The 17,265-nt window shown below is 43.7% G+C and overlaps 1 protein-coding gene across 1 annotated transcript in view; it reads right to left on the reverse strand.

Moving 5' to 3' along the window:
• Positions 1 to 9,471, reverse strand: part of TMCC3 (transmembrane and coiled-coil domain family 3) — a 287,838-nt gene extending 278,367 nt beyond the window's left edge. Inside the window, exon 1 of the mRNA XM_042992904.1 lies at positions 9,439 to 9,471. Coding sequence (XP_042848838.1) covers positions 9,439 to 9,447 — 9 coding nt within the window. The 5' untranslated portion in view covers positions 9,448 to 9,471. The remainder of the gene's footprint in view (positions 1 to 9,438) is intronic.
• Between the last annotated feature and the right edge of the window lie 7,794 nt (positions 9,472 to 17,265).

Raw genomic sequence — 17,265 nt, forward strand, 5'->3', positions numbered from 1 at the left:
CAAAAGAATGAGACTGAACCACTTGCTTTCACCATGCACACAAATAAACCCAAAATCCAGTACAGACCTAAATGTGAGACCTGAAATCATAAAAATCCTTGAAGAAAAACAATCCGTAATCTCTCTGACATCGGCTATAGCAACATTTTTCTAGATACGACTCCTGAGGCAAGGAAAACAGAAGCAAAAATAAACTACTGGGACTATACCAAAATAAATAATCAACAAAATTAAAAGGCAACTTACTATGGGGGCACCTGGCTGGCTCAGTCGGTTAAGCATCCAACTTTGGTTTAGGTCTTGATCTCACAGTTCGTGAGTTCAAGCCCTGTGTCAGGTTCTGTGCTGACAACTCAGAGCCTGGAGCCCGCTTCAGATTGTGTCTCCCTCCCTCTTTTTGCCCCTACCCCGCTCATGCATGTGCATCCGTGTGTGCGTGTTCCCTCTCTCTCAAGAATCAACATTTTTTAATTAAAAATAGACCTACCCTATGACCCAGCAATAGCACTGCTAGGAATTTACCCAAGGGATACAGGAGTACTGATGCATAGGTGCACTTGTACCCCAATGTTTATAGCAGCACTCTCAACAATAGCCACATTATGGAAAGAGCCTAAATGTCCATCACCTGATGAATGGATAAAGAAATTGTGGTTTATATACACAATGGAGTACTACGTGGCAATGAGAAAGAATGAAATATGGCCCTTTAGTAGCAATGTGGATGGAACCGGAGAGTGTGATGCTAAGTGAAATAAGCCATACAGAGAAAGACAGATACCATATGGTTTCACTCTTATGTGGATCCTGAGAAACTTAACAGAAACCCATGGGGGAGGGGAGGGAAAAAAAAAAAAAAGAGGTTAGAGTGGGAGAGAGCCAAAGCAGAAGAGACTCTTAAAAACTGAGAACAAACTGAGGGTTGATGGGGGGTGGGAGGGAGGGGAGGGTGGGTGGGTATTGAGGAGGGCACCTTTTGGTATGAGCACTGGGTGTTGTATGGAAACCAATCTGACAATAAATTTCATATATTGAAAAAAAAAGAATAAACATTTTTTAAAAAGGCAGCTTACTAAATGGGAAAAGATATTTGCAAATTACATATCCAATAAAGGGCTAGTTTCCAAAATATATAAAGAACTTATACAATGCAACACACACACAAACAATCCAATTAAAAACTGGGCAGAAGACATGAACAGACATTTCTCCAAAGAAGACATACAGAAGGTCTATAGACACATGAAAAGAAGCACAACACATTTGGGAAATGCAAATCAAAACTACAATGGATATCACCTCACATCTGTCAGAATGGCGAAAATCAAAAACACAAGAAACAAATGTGTTGACAAAGATATGCAGAAAAAGAAACGCTCTTCGCTGTTGGTGGGAATGTAAACAGGTACCACCACTGTGGAAAACAATATGGAGGTTCCTCAAAATGTTAAAAATAGAACTATCCTATGATCCAGTAATCACACTTGTGGGTACTTACCCAAAGAATACAACAACACTAATCCAAAGGGATACATGCAACCTTAGGTTTATTGCAACATCACTTACAACAGCCAAATTATGGAAGCAGCCCAAGTGTCCATCGAATGATGAACGGATAAAGAAGTGGTATACGTATACAATGGAATATTATCCAGCCATAAGAAAGAATGAAATCTTGCCATTTGCAACGACATGGATGGAGCTAGAGTGTATTATGCTAAGCAAAATAAGTCAGTCAGTGCAAGACAAATACCACATGATTTCACTCATACATGAAATTTAAGAAACAAAACAAAACAAATGAGCAAAGGAAAAAAGAAAAAAGAAAGAGAACCCAAGAAACAGACTCTTAAATACAAATTGGTGGTTGCCAGAGGGGAGGTAGGTGGCGGGATGGGAGAAATAGGTGATGGGGATTAAGAGTACATTTCTCATGACGAGCACTGAATAATGTAAAGAATTGTTAAATCACTATATTGTACACCTGAAACTAATATAACACTATGGGTTAACTATACTGGAATTAAAATTTTAAACTTTAAAAAAAAAAAAAAGGAGTAAGAAGTGGCAAGACTCAGAACTGGCCAGCTTGAGTCTCAAACCTTAAAAAAAAAAAAAAAAGCCCCATGTATTTTTCAACAGTGTTGCACCTGTCACACCTCAGTTACAAGGGAGGCACAATGCTTGAAATCTTGTTAGGTTTATAATAATTGAAGTGGAAAGGCTTTTGGCAAAAGGATTGAAAGTGTGTATTTTTTGTTCTGGGATTTTCAGTCTAAGGCACAGCTGGGTACACTCGGCTGTTGCCAAGGATGGAGGCTGCGTGCAAATTCGCCGGCAGTTTACCTACAGCAAAAGCTCTCAATTTTAACTCTCCAACCTTCCACCCACTTTTTGAGGGATATAAATATTAAAAACACAAACTCTGATGCCAGAATGCCTGGTTTAAAATCCCTGCTACATCATTTATTAGTTGTGGTATGCTGAACAAATTACCCAGCCATTCAGTATTTAACTTCCTCATTTGAAAATGGGAATAAAACAGAATTTACTTCATAGGTTTGTTGTGAGGACTGAACGAGTTAATCACACATAAGGCACTCAGAGTAAGGGCTCAGTAAGTTTTCCATACATCTAGGGGTAGAGGAACAGGTTTGCAGGAGAAAGCAGGGGAGACGGACAGGGAAAACAGAAGCAAAAGAAATGTGCTATGTAATTTGAATAATCTTTTGAACCTCAGACAAGTCCTTTTAATGTACATTAACTAATCCAAGTCGCACAGCTAGTAAACAGCTGAGCTGGATTTGGAGTCAGGGAGTTCGTCTCCAGAGACCAAGCCCTGAACCACTAAGAAATACTGTCTCCTGTCTTCACATCTGGCCCTTGGGGAACAGAATTCCTGTCTTGTAAAGGAGGAAGGGAAACAAAATGATGCAAGGAATGGAAAGGAAGAAAGAATAAGTAAAATAAGGCCAGACTCATTTATTTTCTCAATTTAAGAAAGGTAAAGTGACAAGTTTCCCTTTATCCTCCCTTTGCAGACCTGAGAGAGCCCAACATATTTGTGGACGCTTTGCTTTCAATTCGGGAAGCCGGGTTGAAATCAAAATCACTGTCAAAGACTCCAACAGATTGACAGATCCTTCTGAACATAAATCCAAATGTGAAATGGAAATACGGGACACGAAATCCAAGAGTGAGCAAGAGAGCAGCGGACAGAAGGGTTACAGAAACCATACTTCTGTCTAGAGTGGAGAGACAAGGTGAGGTGTTCTAGAGTCAGACAAAGTATTCATATTCTTGTCTGGCCTGTAACATCAGAAAAACAACATCCCTGAGCATCACTTTTTTCACCTGTAAAAAAGGAACAAGAACATCTGCCTCTCCATGGATAATACCTGCCTCTCCATGGATAAATAACTCTGATGCAGTTTTAGGAAGAAACAGAGGGACAGGCACCCTCATACATGAAAACTGAGGGTAATTTGGCACTCTCTTTCTTTTCAATTTAACAAACTTATATAGCACTTACAATATGCCAGGCGCGATGCTAGTCACTTTAAATATATTAACTTGGGGTGCCTGGATGGCTCAATCAGTTAAACATCCAACTCCTGATTTCAGCTCAAGTCATGATCTCACAGTTCGTGGGTTCGAGCCCTGCATCAGCCTCTGCACTAACAGTGCAGAGCCTGCTTGGGATTCTCTGTCTCCCTCTCTCTCTGCCCCTCCCCTGCTTGCTCTCTTCGCGCACGTGTGGCTCACTCTCTCTCTCTCTCAAAATAAATAAACTTAAAAAATGAAAATATTAACTTATTCAACGTTTATGGTAGACTGTCTGCAAAAATGGTGCCAATGATTCTCTTCACTGTATCCTTGTCCTTGGAGAGTCCCCTCCCACACAGACTCAGTGCTTTGTGCTCTGGGCTTTGCCCTCTCTTGCTGCCTTTGGAACCCTGAGGCTACCACGTAAAGAAGCCTGAGCTAACTGGCACATGAGAGATCACACGCCATCCCATGAGCTCCCTACAAGCCAACTCGTCCGTCAACTACCAGGCAGGTGGGCGAGGCAGCCTAGATCGTCCAGCTACCAGCTGACCCACCAGGTAACCACAGAAGCGTGAAAGAACCCGGCAGAGCTCAGCTGGGCTGGCCCAGATAAGAAGAGCCACCCAGACAGCCTACCAACTCATGAGCTAAGCAAAACAGATATTGTTTGAAGCCAGTAAGTTTTGGGGTGATTTGTTACGCAACACAAACTAGTAACAATCCTCACAGCAATCCTTTAGGTAGGTACTATTATTATTCCTATTTCACAAATGAGACAACTGAGGCAAAGAGAGGTTGACTTGCAAAGCCTGTAAATAGCAGTCAAGATTCAACCCCAGATAATCTGGCTCCAAGTCCACGCTATTATGTGGAGATTTTATTTATAAAGATATATGTAATAGATACAAAGATATCTCTAACATATATAGCTAAGTATATATACATAAATACACATATGCATATACATATCTCCTCTATACTATGCTGCTTCACCTAACAAAAGGTGTTTTTTCATATTAGCTGACTCAGAAATTTATCATACAGATATACTCACACAAATGTAAAATCACGTATGTATAAGATTATTCCCTGCAGCACTGTTGATAATAGCAAAAGACTGGTACAATCCTAGTACATCCACATAAAGGTATCCCATATGCAGCCATAAAAAGAACTGAACTGACAGATCTACAAATACTGATCTTGTGTACAAGGAAAAAAAGCAAAGTGTACTTACATACTACATTTACATTTGTATGTCAAAAAAAAGGGAGAAAGTATGAATATATAACTGCTTGTATATGCACAGATTATGTCTAGAAAGACACAATAAGTGGGTTTAAAATCAATTACTTCTGGCTAAAGGGAACCAGCTGGCTGGGCAACAGAATATGAGGAATGATTTTCACTGTAAATATTTTCATGTATTTTGAATTTTTATACTGTATGAATGTATCATCCATTAATTTTTTATTTATTTATTTATTTATTTTTTGCTTAGAGAGAGAGAAAAAGAGCACACACGGGGGAGAGTGAATCTTTTTTTTGTTTAGCATTTTTTTTAAGTTTGTTTATTTAGAGAGGGAGCACATGTACACACAAGCAGGAGAGTGGCAGAGACAGAGGAAGGGAGAGAGAGAATCCCAAGCAGCCTCCACACTGTCAGCTCAGAGCCCAACCCAGGGCTCGAATCCACAAACTGGCAGGTCGTGACCCAAGCTGAAACCAAGAGTCAGATGCTCAACTGACTGAGCCACCGAGGCATCCCAAGCATTTTTTTTTTTTTTGAGAGACAGAGAGTGTGAGGAGTGGGGCAGAGAGAGAAAGAGAAAAAGAGAGAGAGAGAGAGAGAGAGAGAGAGAGAGAGAGAGAATATGAATCTCAAGCATGTTGCATGCTCAACACAGAGCTCAATGTGGGGGCTCAATCCCCTGATCATGACCTGAGCTGAAATCAAAAGTCAGAGGTTTAACCGACTGAGCCACCCAGGCACCCCAATCACCTATTAATTTTAATTTAAAATGTTATTATGAACATTAAGGGAGACCATAAATGCGTGGAACAGAGAAAGCAATAAATAGTATTGTTACAATAATTATATACAATATTTAAAAATTATAATTACATATATTATAAATATTATAATTTAATTATTATAGTTATTTTTCCACAAATGACTTCTAACTCTAAAGCAAATAATTTCTTAAAGTAGCCAATCCTCGGGGTACCTGGCTGGCTCAGTCAGTAGAGTATGCGACTCTTGATATCGGGGTTGTGAGTATGAGCCCCACATTGGATGTAAAAATGAAAAAGAAAATCTCTAAAAAATATATATAATAAAAAAAAGTTGCCAATCCTCTGAAACTCCTGGCTCTGTACAGGAAAGAACTCGTTTGGGATGCAAAAGTAAAGAAGGAAATATTTACTAGCTATGAGAACAGGTGAAAGAAGAATCGAAAACGTGGCTTCCCTGGTGGTCATGACATAAGGTCAAAGCACAGGGCAGAGTGGTAATGCCCCATTTCTGCCTCTCTTCAGAGAAGCCCAATTATTGGGCATCTTCTGTGCTCTGACTTTGTACATTCTCTGTGCACCTTTTCTTTCTTTCAGCATCAAATGAAAACAATTACTTTCTATTCTAATAGTGTGTCTGCCCTCCCTCTGCAGTTACTCATCTACAAAAGTTGAAATGCTGCCACATGCATTTGCCAAACTGCTAAATTATCTGCTTCTCCAGAACCAGAAATGATCTGGGGCAGGAGCAGGCAGTCTGTAGCAAGCAAAGAGTAATGCCAAGAGCCAGGGCTTTGGAGTCAGGTAAACAGGTACAAATCCCAGCTCCAACACTTAGCTGAGTGGCCAAAGCAACATATCAACCTTTCAGAGCTTAGCCCATCTGCAAAACAGGTGACTACAGTTCCTATTTTACAGGACTCCTGTGAGCACATATACCACAGTACCAAGTACAGAGTAAATGCTCACTAAATGTTAGCTATATTTATTATCATTGGGGACATTCCAACTGAGGTCCAACCACCTGCCTTTCTCCATCTCTCCCCGCCCCTCTCTCTCTCACACACACAGACATCAACGATCAGCAAGTTTAGGTGTATGCTAGAGGATTCCCAACTCACCGTCCCACATCAGCAAGTTCAAATGACCGTACCTCCAAAATCCATCCAGTCTAACTCTCTCCATCACCCCTGCACACAAAGGTGGTCTCTCTTTACATGACCATCCCCATTCCATAATTCATTCTACACACAATAGCCGTGTAGATCTTCGAAAAAGTAAACCAGACCATATCATTCTATTCCTCTGCTTAAAATTCTCTAAATAACATTCCTCTGCATTTAGGCGGAAATCCAAATTTCTTACCATGGCCAACAAGTCCCTATAGAACTTGGCCTCTATCTCTCCAACCTCTCACTTCATCCCACTCGCTCCACCCCATGGACACTCCACTCCGCTTCAGCCCCAGTACTGTTCCTGCCTCAGAGCCTTTGCTCACACAGGCCAAGTCTGTTCCTGCCTCAGAGCCTTTGCATCTGATGTTCCTCGGTCTGGAACACTCTTTCCCCAAATTTTCACACAGGTAACTTCTTTTCATCATGTAATTCATAGTTCAAATACCAACTGTCTAGAAATGTCTTCCCTGACCATGGAAATGAAAATGGCTTCCCTCCCTGATTTGCTCCCCATTTCATTATCCTGCTTTATTTTCTTCCTAGCACTCATCACTATCTAACATCACTTGTGTATGGGTTTACTTTTTTATTATTTAATTTCTCAACTAGAATGTAGCCTCCAAAAGAACAAGGATCTTTCGCCATCATCTCCCCACTACTCCTAGAGCTTAGAATGGTCCCTGCACACAGTAAGTGCTTAATACATAGCCCTTATGATGGTGGCAGTGGTGTTTAAAATGCAAAGTGCAAGCTTCAGTCCAAGGGATTCTGATTTAATAGGTCCGAAGTACAGCTCAAGAATCTGAACTTCTAGCAAGCATCCGTCTTTTTCATCCTAAAACAAGCAGGACACAAATCACTGTTTTAAGATATTCTGGTCAATTCCTCCATTACCAAATCTCACTTCTCCCTCTAACACTCCCTTGCTTAGGCCTACAGATCCCTTCCCAGCTGCTTTTCTTAATTAACCCAATGACACTAAGGTAAAAAAAAAAAAAAAAAAAAAGGCTGCTGACCCCTGAATTTGGAGTTCAAACAAATAACCCCGCCCGTTTCCATTTCTGCTGCTCCATCAACACCAGGAATGCCAAACTAGCTGCCCAGCCTGGCTGGAATCCTGTCCTCCCCAGAAACACCTGAGCAGGTCTGGACTAACTCCAAAAGGTAAGCCAGGTAAATTTCCATGTCAGCTCACTAATAGACTTTCCAGAGGCAGCTGGGACCAATTCATACTTGCTCTACAAGCCCTCCAAATACACCCCCCCGCCCATCAACATATCCAGAAGACTTAACTCTGGCACCACCTGCAAAACGACGGCCAGAATTCCCTTTGAAGCAACCTAGCAGCTGAGAGGAAGAAATCTTTGAAAGGGCTACTCACTCAGGTGACCAAACAGGCACATACATGCCATTGTACAAGGCAACCCCTAACTCCAACGCAGAGAAACTCACAGGCTCTGGCGACCAACAGTCGTGTTTTGTTTTTCCCATTTATTCTCAGACTTGTCTCTTCAGAAAACATCCAACACCCTTTCCCTAACGCCTAAACTGTCACTGGGCTTGGCCTCAGGGTGTCTGGGAAAATGTCAAGGGTACCTACTTGGAGTTCCCTAAAGTTTCCTGTACTGCTACCCAGTCTGAGATCCCGCATTTGATTAAAGCAGCCCCCACCCCCCCACCCCCAGGTTAAAATCCAAACTGCATACTGGGACTGGTAACTTAGAATCACCAACACTTATGCGTGCATTAGCTCCCCAAGAGGATAAGATCAAGCTGCGCGGGGGCCTGCGTGCGTGCTCTTCCTGGCTGACCGCAAGCAGCACCAATCTTCCAGGCTGTTCCTTCAAGGGGAATAAACCCTGTAGAGGGGAGTTTTTCCGCCAAGAGCCACCAGCGCAGGGGCCTCTCACCCCTGCAGTTCGGGGAGCAGCCGCTGCCCCGGACTCCCCCAAGCGCACGTGCTGAAAGTCCGCCTCGGGACTCCGCGGGTTCACGTCGCAGCAGCGCCCGGCTCGCTAGCACAGCCGAGGGAGCAACTCGAGTCCACACGCCCTCGCGCCTTCCAAACGCCGAAGCGAGGGCCTTTCCGCAGACGAGGCGTGAGGCCCACCTCTCCGAAACACACACACACCCCTCCACCCGCCACCCACCCAACTCGGAATGGGGCCCGCCTATCCCTGGGACTTGCGCCTAGGGAGCCCAACAGACGGCTCCGGCAAAGTTTACGAGGCTCTCGAACTGGGAGCGCGGCGCTAAGCAGCAGAACGCAGCGGCCAGACCAGCCGAGCGGGCGGCGGGGGCGCCGGGAAGGGACTCCCCTAAAAGCTGGAAGCGAAGGTGCTGGGAATAGCCTGCCCCGGCCTCGAGGAGGCGCAGGCGCTAACAGAGAGCCCCGACGTGTCCGCGCTGCCGCTGGGAGTGCTGGGCCCCGCGGGCGCCCTCCGGCTGCAAGTCGCCCACGGCTCCCCCGGCCCCACCCCCCAGAGTCGTCCGCGGAGTGTCCCCCGGCCCTCCCCGGCTGCGGCCGCGGCCCCGCGAGGCCCCGCCTCGACCCCCACCCTCAACCCTTCCCTCCAGCTACACGGGCCCGGCTCCCCGCCGCCTCCCGTAGCCCGGAGCCGGGCGAGGGAGACGCGCTCTCACGTTCGCCCGGCACACTGGCCGCCTGCCCCCCTCGCGCCCCCGGGCGACGCACACTCACCCTCCGCATGGTGCCGGGACGGGCCGGGCTCGGCGGCGCGGGCGCGGGCTCGGGCTCTAGTCTGGCAGGGACGGCGGCGGCGCACAGGCGGCCGGGGAGAGCCGCGCTGCCCCCTCCCGCACACGCGTGCGCCGCGGCCGGCGAGCGGGCGACGGCCTCCACGGGGGCGGGGCGGGGGCGCGCCGGCCGTGGGGTCCCCGGGCCCGCCCCCGGCGTGCGGAGTTCTGGGCCCTCCCAGCCCCGAGGCTCCTCGTTCCCCGTCGTGGCGTTCCCCACCTTCCCCGGCCCGCTTCGCTCCTCTCCTCCCCCTCGAGTTCCCGCCCGACAAGGTTGGAGTTGAACGCAGGTGCAGACCCTGTGGGGAACCAAGTTCAAGGAGCCAGAGGAAATTGATGGCCTGCGGTGGGAGTTCTCACCCCCCTTAAAAGTACATCTCTTCTCCCCGTTGGATGGGAGGAGGCCCGCTGGTGTCCCATCCCTCTCTTTAGATTCTGTGATTGTCTTTTGGAAATCCCGAGCATTCATAAACCTTTTTTGGAAGAGGGATGGGGTGAGAGTTAAGGGTGGGAAACAGCAGATCAACCCAGGGCGGGAGGAAGGACAGCTTCATGGAACATTAATGGTCTAGTTTTACTCAGGTAGAGGAACTCAGCAGGGGTCTGCATCCCCGTTACTGCAGAACCCACAATTCTTCCAGACAAACCTTTGCGTGCAAAGCTTCCTCTTCACAAACGAACTCCCCAACTTCTCCAAACAACAGGGAAATCCCATCCCAAATGCTAATGCCTCTGAGAAAATGATGAGGCAGGATATATTCCTCCTAATCAGGAAAACCGCTGAGCCAGGGGGAATGCAAGACCCAAATCCTCAAGAACAAGAGTAGGATGGAATGATGTGAGAGTCTCCCTGGACTTCTGGACTTCTCCCGATTTGGCTTCGGCTGAACAAAGTAAATGAATAGCACAAAATTCAAGGCAGACTGAATTCAATGTGAGGGGGGACAAAAACCCTTGTTTACCAAAGGATCCTTTGAACAGCACACAAGGACGCCTGCGTTTTCAAACCGGGCCGTGACAGGTGAACAGGCAGACAGCAATGGAAACACCAAGGCTTGTGCTGGGTAAACACTTACGACGAATGTTTCAGCTTTTACATTGCTCGGCTGCCAAGTATCCTGGCAGATCACCACTTATCAGCGCTGTCGAAGGAATATGGTTATAATTGCCTAACATTGATAGAGTGTCAGCAGTGCTATCGAGACCAAATGTTAAACAGACTAAGTATCTTTATGATCTAATGAATAAAAAGTTTCTCTGGATTTCTCTTTGGTGCCTACCAGCATAGATAAAAGGAGGGGTAGCAGATATATTAGGGAAAAAAATGAAGGAAATGAATGAAGCCTGTTAACCCCCTTTTGACTTTAACTTATCTGCATACAATGGGTTTTTTCTTCTCTTGATATGAATCTCTTCAGATTGGCCTTTGATGTTTTGCTTTTGGAGAAATAACAAGTTTTAGTAAGTATACTTACTTATGATGCACCATGGGCTTGATCTATGTTATCACGTTCAGTCCACACAACCCTGTGAAGTAAGTACTGTGATTTTATGGTTTTTCTTTTCTTTAAAAAAAAAAATTTTTTAACATTTATTTATTTTTGAGAGACAGAGAGAGTCAGAGTATGAGCAGGGGAGGGGCAGAGGGAGAGGGAGACACAGAATTCGAGGCAGGCTGCAGGCTCCGAGCTGTCAGCACAGAGCCCGTCACGGGGCTGAACTCACAAACTATGAGATCATGACCTGAGCCGAAGTCGGACGCTCAACTGACTGAGCCATCAGGCGCCCCTGATTTTATGGTTTCTCAGAGATACCAAGGCTCGGAGAGGGTAGGTAATTTGCCAAAGGTCACACAGCTTGTTAGTGGCACAGCTAGAATTTGAAATCAGGTCTAGCCACTTAACGCCCATACTTTACTGCCCTCCTGTGCTCTACCTCATAGAAAAGGTACAGCAGAGTAAAAACATGAGCTCTTGAAATAAATCAGTGGCTTCCCATCTCTGGGCCTTAGCTTCCTCATCTGTAAAATGACAGTTAGGCTAAATAGGTGGGAGGACCTATCCAGAAGTAAAGTTTTCTAGTTTTAGAGTGTAACCATGTGAATATTCTATTTTTAGTATTGTGGGAAATCCTAACCTGGAGGTACAATGTTAGTAACTTCATTGGTTTGTATAATTTCTTGCCACAGCCCCTGGTCTTACACTGCTTATGCTGCTTTCTGTGACACTACCTTTTCCTCCTCCTTCTAATTAATGTTCTTCCCTTTGTGAATCCACTAATCCAATTAATGTTAATTTCTTATTTAACTCGACTAACACCCCTAGTGTGAGGGGGGCAGTGTCCAGGAAGGAATTGTTGGGTTATCTTCGAGTGTTAGTTAGCCTGAATAATTTTTAAACTCCCTTCAGAAACCAAAACAATTGTTCAGCTGTACAAAATAAATGACAACACATCAGATGTTAAAAACAGCATACTGCTCATCTACGGAAATCCCCATGTTTCCAATGCTATTGTGAACTCACTTGAAGAACCAATTTCAAAGTGAAACTAGACTGGAACAGATTTTTGTTTTTTGAGGGTGAGGAGGAGGGTCTCTATCTCCTCCTAGGTTTAAAGGATCTTCAATGATAAGAATTATGTCTCCAGTTATTATCACAGCTTGACTAGCCTTCTAAACTCTGGCATTATTGTTTCCTTGAAAACCGCCAAATAATTGAGAACATAGTACTTTTTTTTTTACTTTTTTTTTTTCATTTTTCTTAATTGTGTAACAACATCTTCACTGGTTACAAACATCTCCACCACTTACAAGAGGGCACAGATCAGCCCTCTTGATCTGTAGGGTGAATTCATAGGTCTCCGTCTAAAATACAGCAGGAAGTACACTAGGTCAACCTAACTTCTTTCATTAGTTATTAACATAAATAGGCATTCTGATATACCATTGAGTAAAAATGAACCAGTTTACAATTTTACATAAATAGTAAAAAAGCAATGAAAAAGTTGGTCGGCTTTTCATAGATAAGAAATGTTACCAATTAACATAACTTCTCAGTCTGTCATCCTCCATTTGGTAACGCGTTAGTAATGAAACGTTGTTTTTCTTTGCCATGTTCTTAAGTTAGAACCCTTGAGAAGTCATCTATCAAATACTTACTACAGGGGACATAATTAATGGTTGAATCAATTAGTATTTTCCCGCAATAGATTGAAAATAATTTCAAGGGAACGTAACGATCACATCTACATGTATTGAGCACATTATATGTCCCAAGGACTGTGACAAGCCATTTTACATGTATCAGTCTGTTTCATCTTCACAAAACCCTACTAGATATTTGTTATTATCTCCATGTGATAGATTAGAAAACTAAGATTTATTGAAATTAAACACTTTCCAAAGGTTACATGGCTAATAAGTGATGTAGATCTAACCCAAATCCGTCTGACTCCAGAACCTATGAGATTGACCAATCATAGGTGGATGTTCATGTATCACCAACTCCTCTCTCTAGAACTTCTTCAAAGCAGTGAGCCAGGAATTTTATATCCAATAAAACTGAATTTCCACTGTTTATGCTAGAATAGAATGGAATTAGGTGAGAAAGGATTCTTAAAGAAAATGAATCCTTAGCTTTAAAAAATGTACAAGATTTTTGAGTTGGAAGAACGAAGACTACTCTTGATAGGAGACAGCCCCATGACCCACAGCACAGAAGTCATGACAGTAAAAAGACTAGATCTCCTAGAGAATCCTGGGGCACATGACTAGGGAAGCAAGCCTAGTGGCCAGTTAATGAGGGGCTGGGGATATCCATTAGGGTACCATTATACATATTCCCTTCAAATTTTTTATTGCATTATTACAGTCACTCAAAAATATTCATGTATTTTGCTATAGAAGGTCTGCATGGTTGCTATGCCATTTCTCCTCCTCATGCCCTTGTCAGGGTCTATTGGAATTCCCTGAGCACTCCATTGATCCATGGGGGGGGGGGGGGCCTGAAGGCAGGGGTGGAGTGAGAAGAGCTTACCTGGAGCTGTGTGTAGTCTTTGTCAGAGGAACCTGATACTGCTCTTCCCTCTGAGGTTTTGTGCCAGAGTTTACCCCCTAACAGATACTTAGACAAAATTCACCCACACTTCCACCGCTAATACTATTTCCATATTCCTTCCTACTCTTTGTCCAAATGCATATCTATTTACATGGCTATCTTTCCAGCTAGACTCTGACTTCCTTTAAAGAAGGGATTATCTTAATAATTTTTATATCTCTAGGGCCTGTCACAAAATAGGTGCTCAATACATGTTTAATAAATGAGTGAGGGTCGCCTGGGTGGCTCAGTCGGTTAAGCGTCCGACTTCGGCTCAGGTCATGATCTCGAGGTCCATGAGTTCAATCCCCGCGTCCGGCTCTGTGCTGACCGCTCAGAGCCTGGAGCCTGTTTCGGATTCTGTGTCTCCCTCTCTCTCTGCCCCTCCCCCATTCATGCTCTGTGTCTCTCTGTCTCAAAAATAAATAAACGTTAAAAAAAAATTTTAAGAAAAATGAATGAATGATGTTAAAACCATATTGTAGTCTGCTATTTCCCCTCAACAAATAGTTTTCCATATTTTCAACTTTTTTTTTTTTTTTTTTTTTTTTTTTGGGACAGAGAGAGACAGAGCATGAACGGGGGAGGGGCAGAGAGAGAGGGAGACACAGAATCGGAAACAGGCTCCGAGCCATCAGCCCAGAGCCCGACGCGGCGCTCGAACTCACAGACCGCGAGATCGTGACCTGGCTGAAGTCAGACGCTTAACCGACTGCGCCACCCAGTCGCCCCTAGTTTTCTATATTTTTATATGGTCTTAATAATTACCTAATTATTATGCTTAATATGCATGTCATTGATATGTTATCATGTAACCATGTGACCATTTGAGTTGTTTCTACTCTTTTGAAATTCCTTGTCAATCAGTAATTAGGGACATGACTTGATATGAAGAAATATTTGAGAGGATAATGTGAAGGTGGGGAATCAAATGGTCCAGAGGTAGGGACACCAGTTCGGAGGGTGACCTCAGTCACACAAAATGAACCCAATGAGGTGGCCAAGGCCAGGACTAGGATGGTGGTTGTGGAAATGGGAAGGGAAAGACAGTTTCTATATTCACAATAAAAAGATGTAATCATGGATTTACCCCGTAATGGGGCTAAATGTATGCCAGATGGTGGAGGCTGTCCTGTGACGAAGAGCATTGTTTTAGCACCATGGACAGGCCCTGGGTTGTCAGGGAGGGGCTCTGGGTGGTATGGGGCCATAATTGCTGTCAGAGCAACAGTAATAAATTAATAAATACAAATAACCAAAAAACATTTATTCAGCATGTGCTCAATGACAACTTCACATGCATTTATTTAATTCTCATAAGGAAACAGGCACAGAAATGTTACACAATGGCCCCAAAGTCATACAGATAGTAAGTGGCAGAGGTAATTTCTGAACCCCAGATAGCTGGGCTTCAGAACCCATTACACCATACTCTAAGAGGAAGCTCTAATCAAGTGTGGAAAATGTTATAAGAGAAAGGCACAAAAGAGGGGTTTCTGAAGTACTTGGAGGACAAAGAAGGGAAGTGTATTCTGGGGAAGCTTCTCAGAGAAGAGAACACTGCAACTAAGTTTTGAAGGATGAATGGGATTTAACTAGAGAAGAGGGCCAATAAGGCCACCTGGAGCCCCGTGTTGTAAAGGGTTCTGAGGCCAGATGTAGGCTCAGCAAAAAGCTTCCTGTGATCAATTAGCAAATGAGGTGGAGAATGGTGGGAGACCTAAGACTAGGGAGGTAGGTGAGCCAAACAGTGAAGGATCTTGCATGCAAATTAAGAAGTTTAGACATCTCCCCTAAAAGCTGTGTGAAACCACTGAAGTGAAGAGATTTAAGCAATATGTGGCAGGATAAAATCTGCATTTTAGAAAAATCATCTTAAGATTTTAGGGTAAAGATAGCAGAATAAAGCATGATCACAGATTCCCCTTTTCCTAATACTTAATGTCACGAACAAAGGCTAGCTTGGAGAGAGGGCAAGGGGGTAAGGGGGCCAAGGAGACTTCATCCACACTATATAACAGTGGAGCTACCCCTCTTAAACAAAAATGAGAAGAAAGAAATTACATGGTGATCATGTAATTGTGGTATAGTCAAAAGAGGGAAGGATAGGGAGGAAGGAGGATAATGGGTGAACTATGAAGAAACCAGTCCGGAAGACAACATAACCTGAAGATACAGGAGACCCCCAGGGGGTGCCTTGCCCTATAAAGACCTTAATAAGAACATGAACCTCAGAAAATAAGACCTCAAAATTGAGCTGATAAAATGGCAGAGGGAGAGTGAAAAGGAGATTTCAGAACTAAGGAAATGAATCAAGAACTGAAACAAAACCATTATATATCTAATACATAAATTAGATATGCCAAATAGCAGGAAAGACATGATTGAAAATTGAATTAATGGCATGGATAAAAGGCTTGAGATAATTATGGCAAATACAAAGGGAAAACGCAGAGGGACTAAAGCAATTAGGGGGAAGATAATAAGAGAACCAAGAGATAATCAAACATAAAGATAACTGGTGTCTAATTGGTGTAGAGAATCCAATAAATGCAACAAAATACGCGTTCAGAAACACAACACAGGAACGTTTTTCCTTTAATGAAGGACAAACTAAATCTGCAAAGGAAAATTTTTACTGTATGCCAGGGAAAAACAACTTTGACTAAACATCAAGATATGCCTTAGTTAAGTTCCTGATTTTCAAAGGAAAATAATTATTTAAACATCTGAGCAGAAAAGGCAAATTATCCACGAAGCTGAACACAAACATTTCCAAACAACCTCAATGCCAGAAGACAATGAGGCAATGTCTACAGAGTTTGGAGAGAAGAAAGTATGACCTAGGAATATGATACCTAGCCACAGGTAGATGTCTTAAGCATGAAAGAACTCAAGAGAGTAAAACATCCATGAGTCCTTGAAAAAACATCTAACCAATTAGGACCAAGGGACGAATTTTTAAAAGGTGGAGAGGGGGAGCGGGGGTGGGGGGGAACACCTGGGTGGCTCAGTCAGTTAAGCGTCCTACTCTTGATTTCAGCTCAGGTCATGATCTCAGGGTTCGTGGGATCAAGCCCCACTTCAGGCTCTGGGCTGACAGTGTGGCTCCTGCTTGGGATTCTCTGTGTCCCTCTCTCTCTGCGTCTCCCCCACTCGTGCTCTCTCTTTCAAAACAAATAAATAAATGTTCAAAAAATCAAGAATTCAGAAACAAAAGATACCAAAATAAGAGGTAAAAGTGCTGCAGATAGGCAGGTAAGCTATTTAAAAACAGGAATTCTAGCTGTGGAACAAAATGTAAATGTGATGAATCCTGACAAAGTAAAAACAATAGAAAGATTTTTTAAATCAGGAGCGGGGAGAAGGAGAGAGGGAAGAAATAAAATGCTAATGGCTTCATCTTTTATCTGCGAGAGGAACCAATTGCTATCACCTAAAATTGAAACATAATCGGGGCACCTGGGCGGCTCAGTCTGTTAACCCTCCAACTTCAGCTCAGGTCAGAATCTCACAGTTTGTGGGTCTGAGCCCTGCATCAGGCTCTGTGCTGACAGCTCAGAACCTGAAGCCTGCTGTGGATGCCATGTCTCCCTCTCTCTCTCTCTGCCCCTCCCCAGCTTGTGCTCTCTCTCTCTCCCAAAAATAAATAAACATCTAAAAATTTTTAATAAAAT

This window comes from Panthera tigris, chromosome B4 (genome assembly GCF_018350195.1).
Source record: "Panthera tigris isolate Pti1 chromosome B4, P.tigris_Pti1_mat1.1, whole genome shotgun sequence".
Classification (NCBI taxonomy): domain Eukaryota; kingdom Metazoa; phylum Chordata; class Mammalia; order Carnivora; family Felidae; genus Panthera; species Panthera tigris.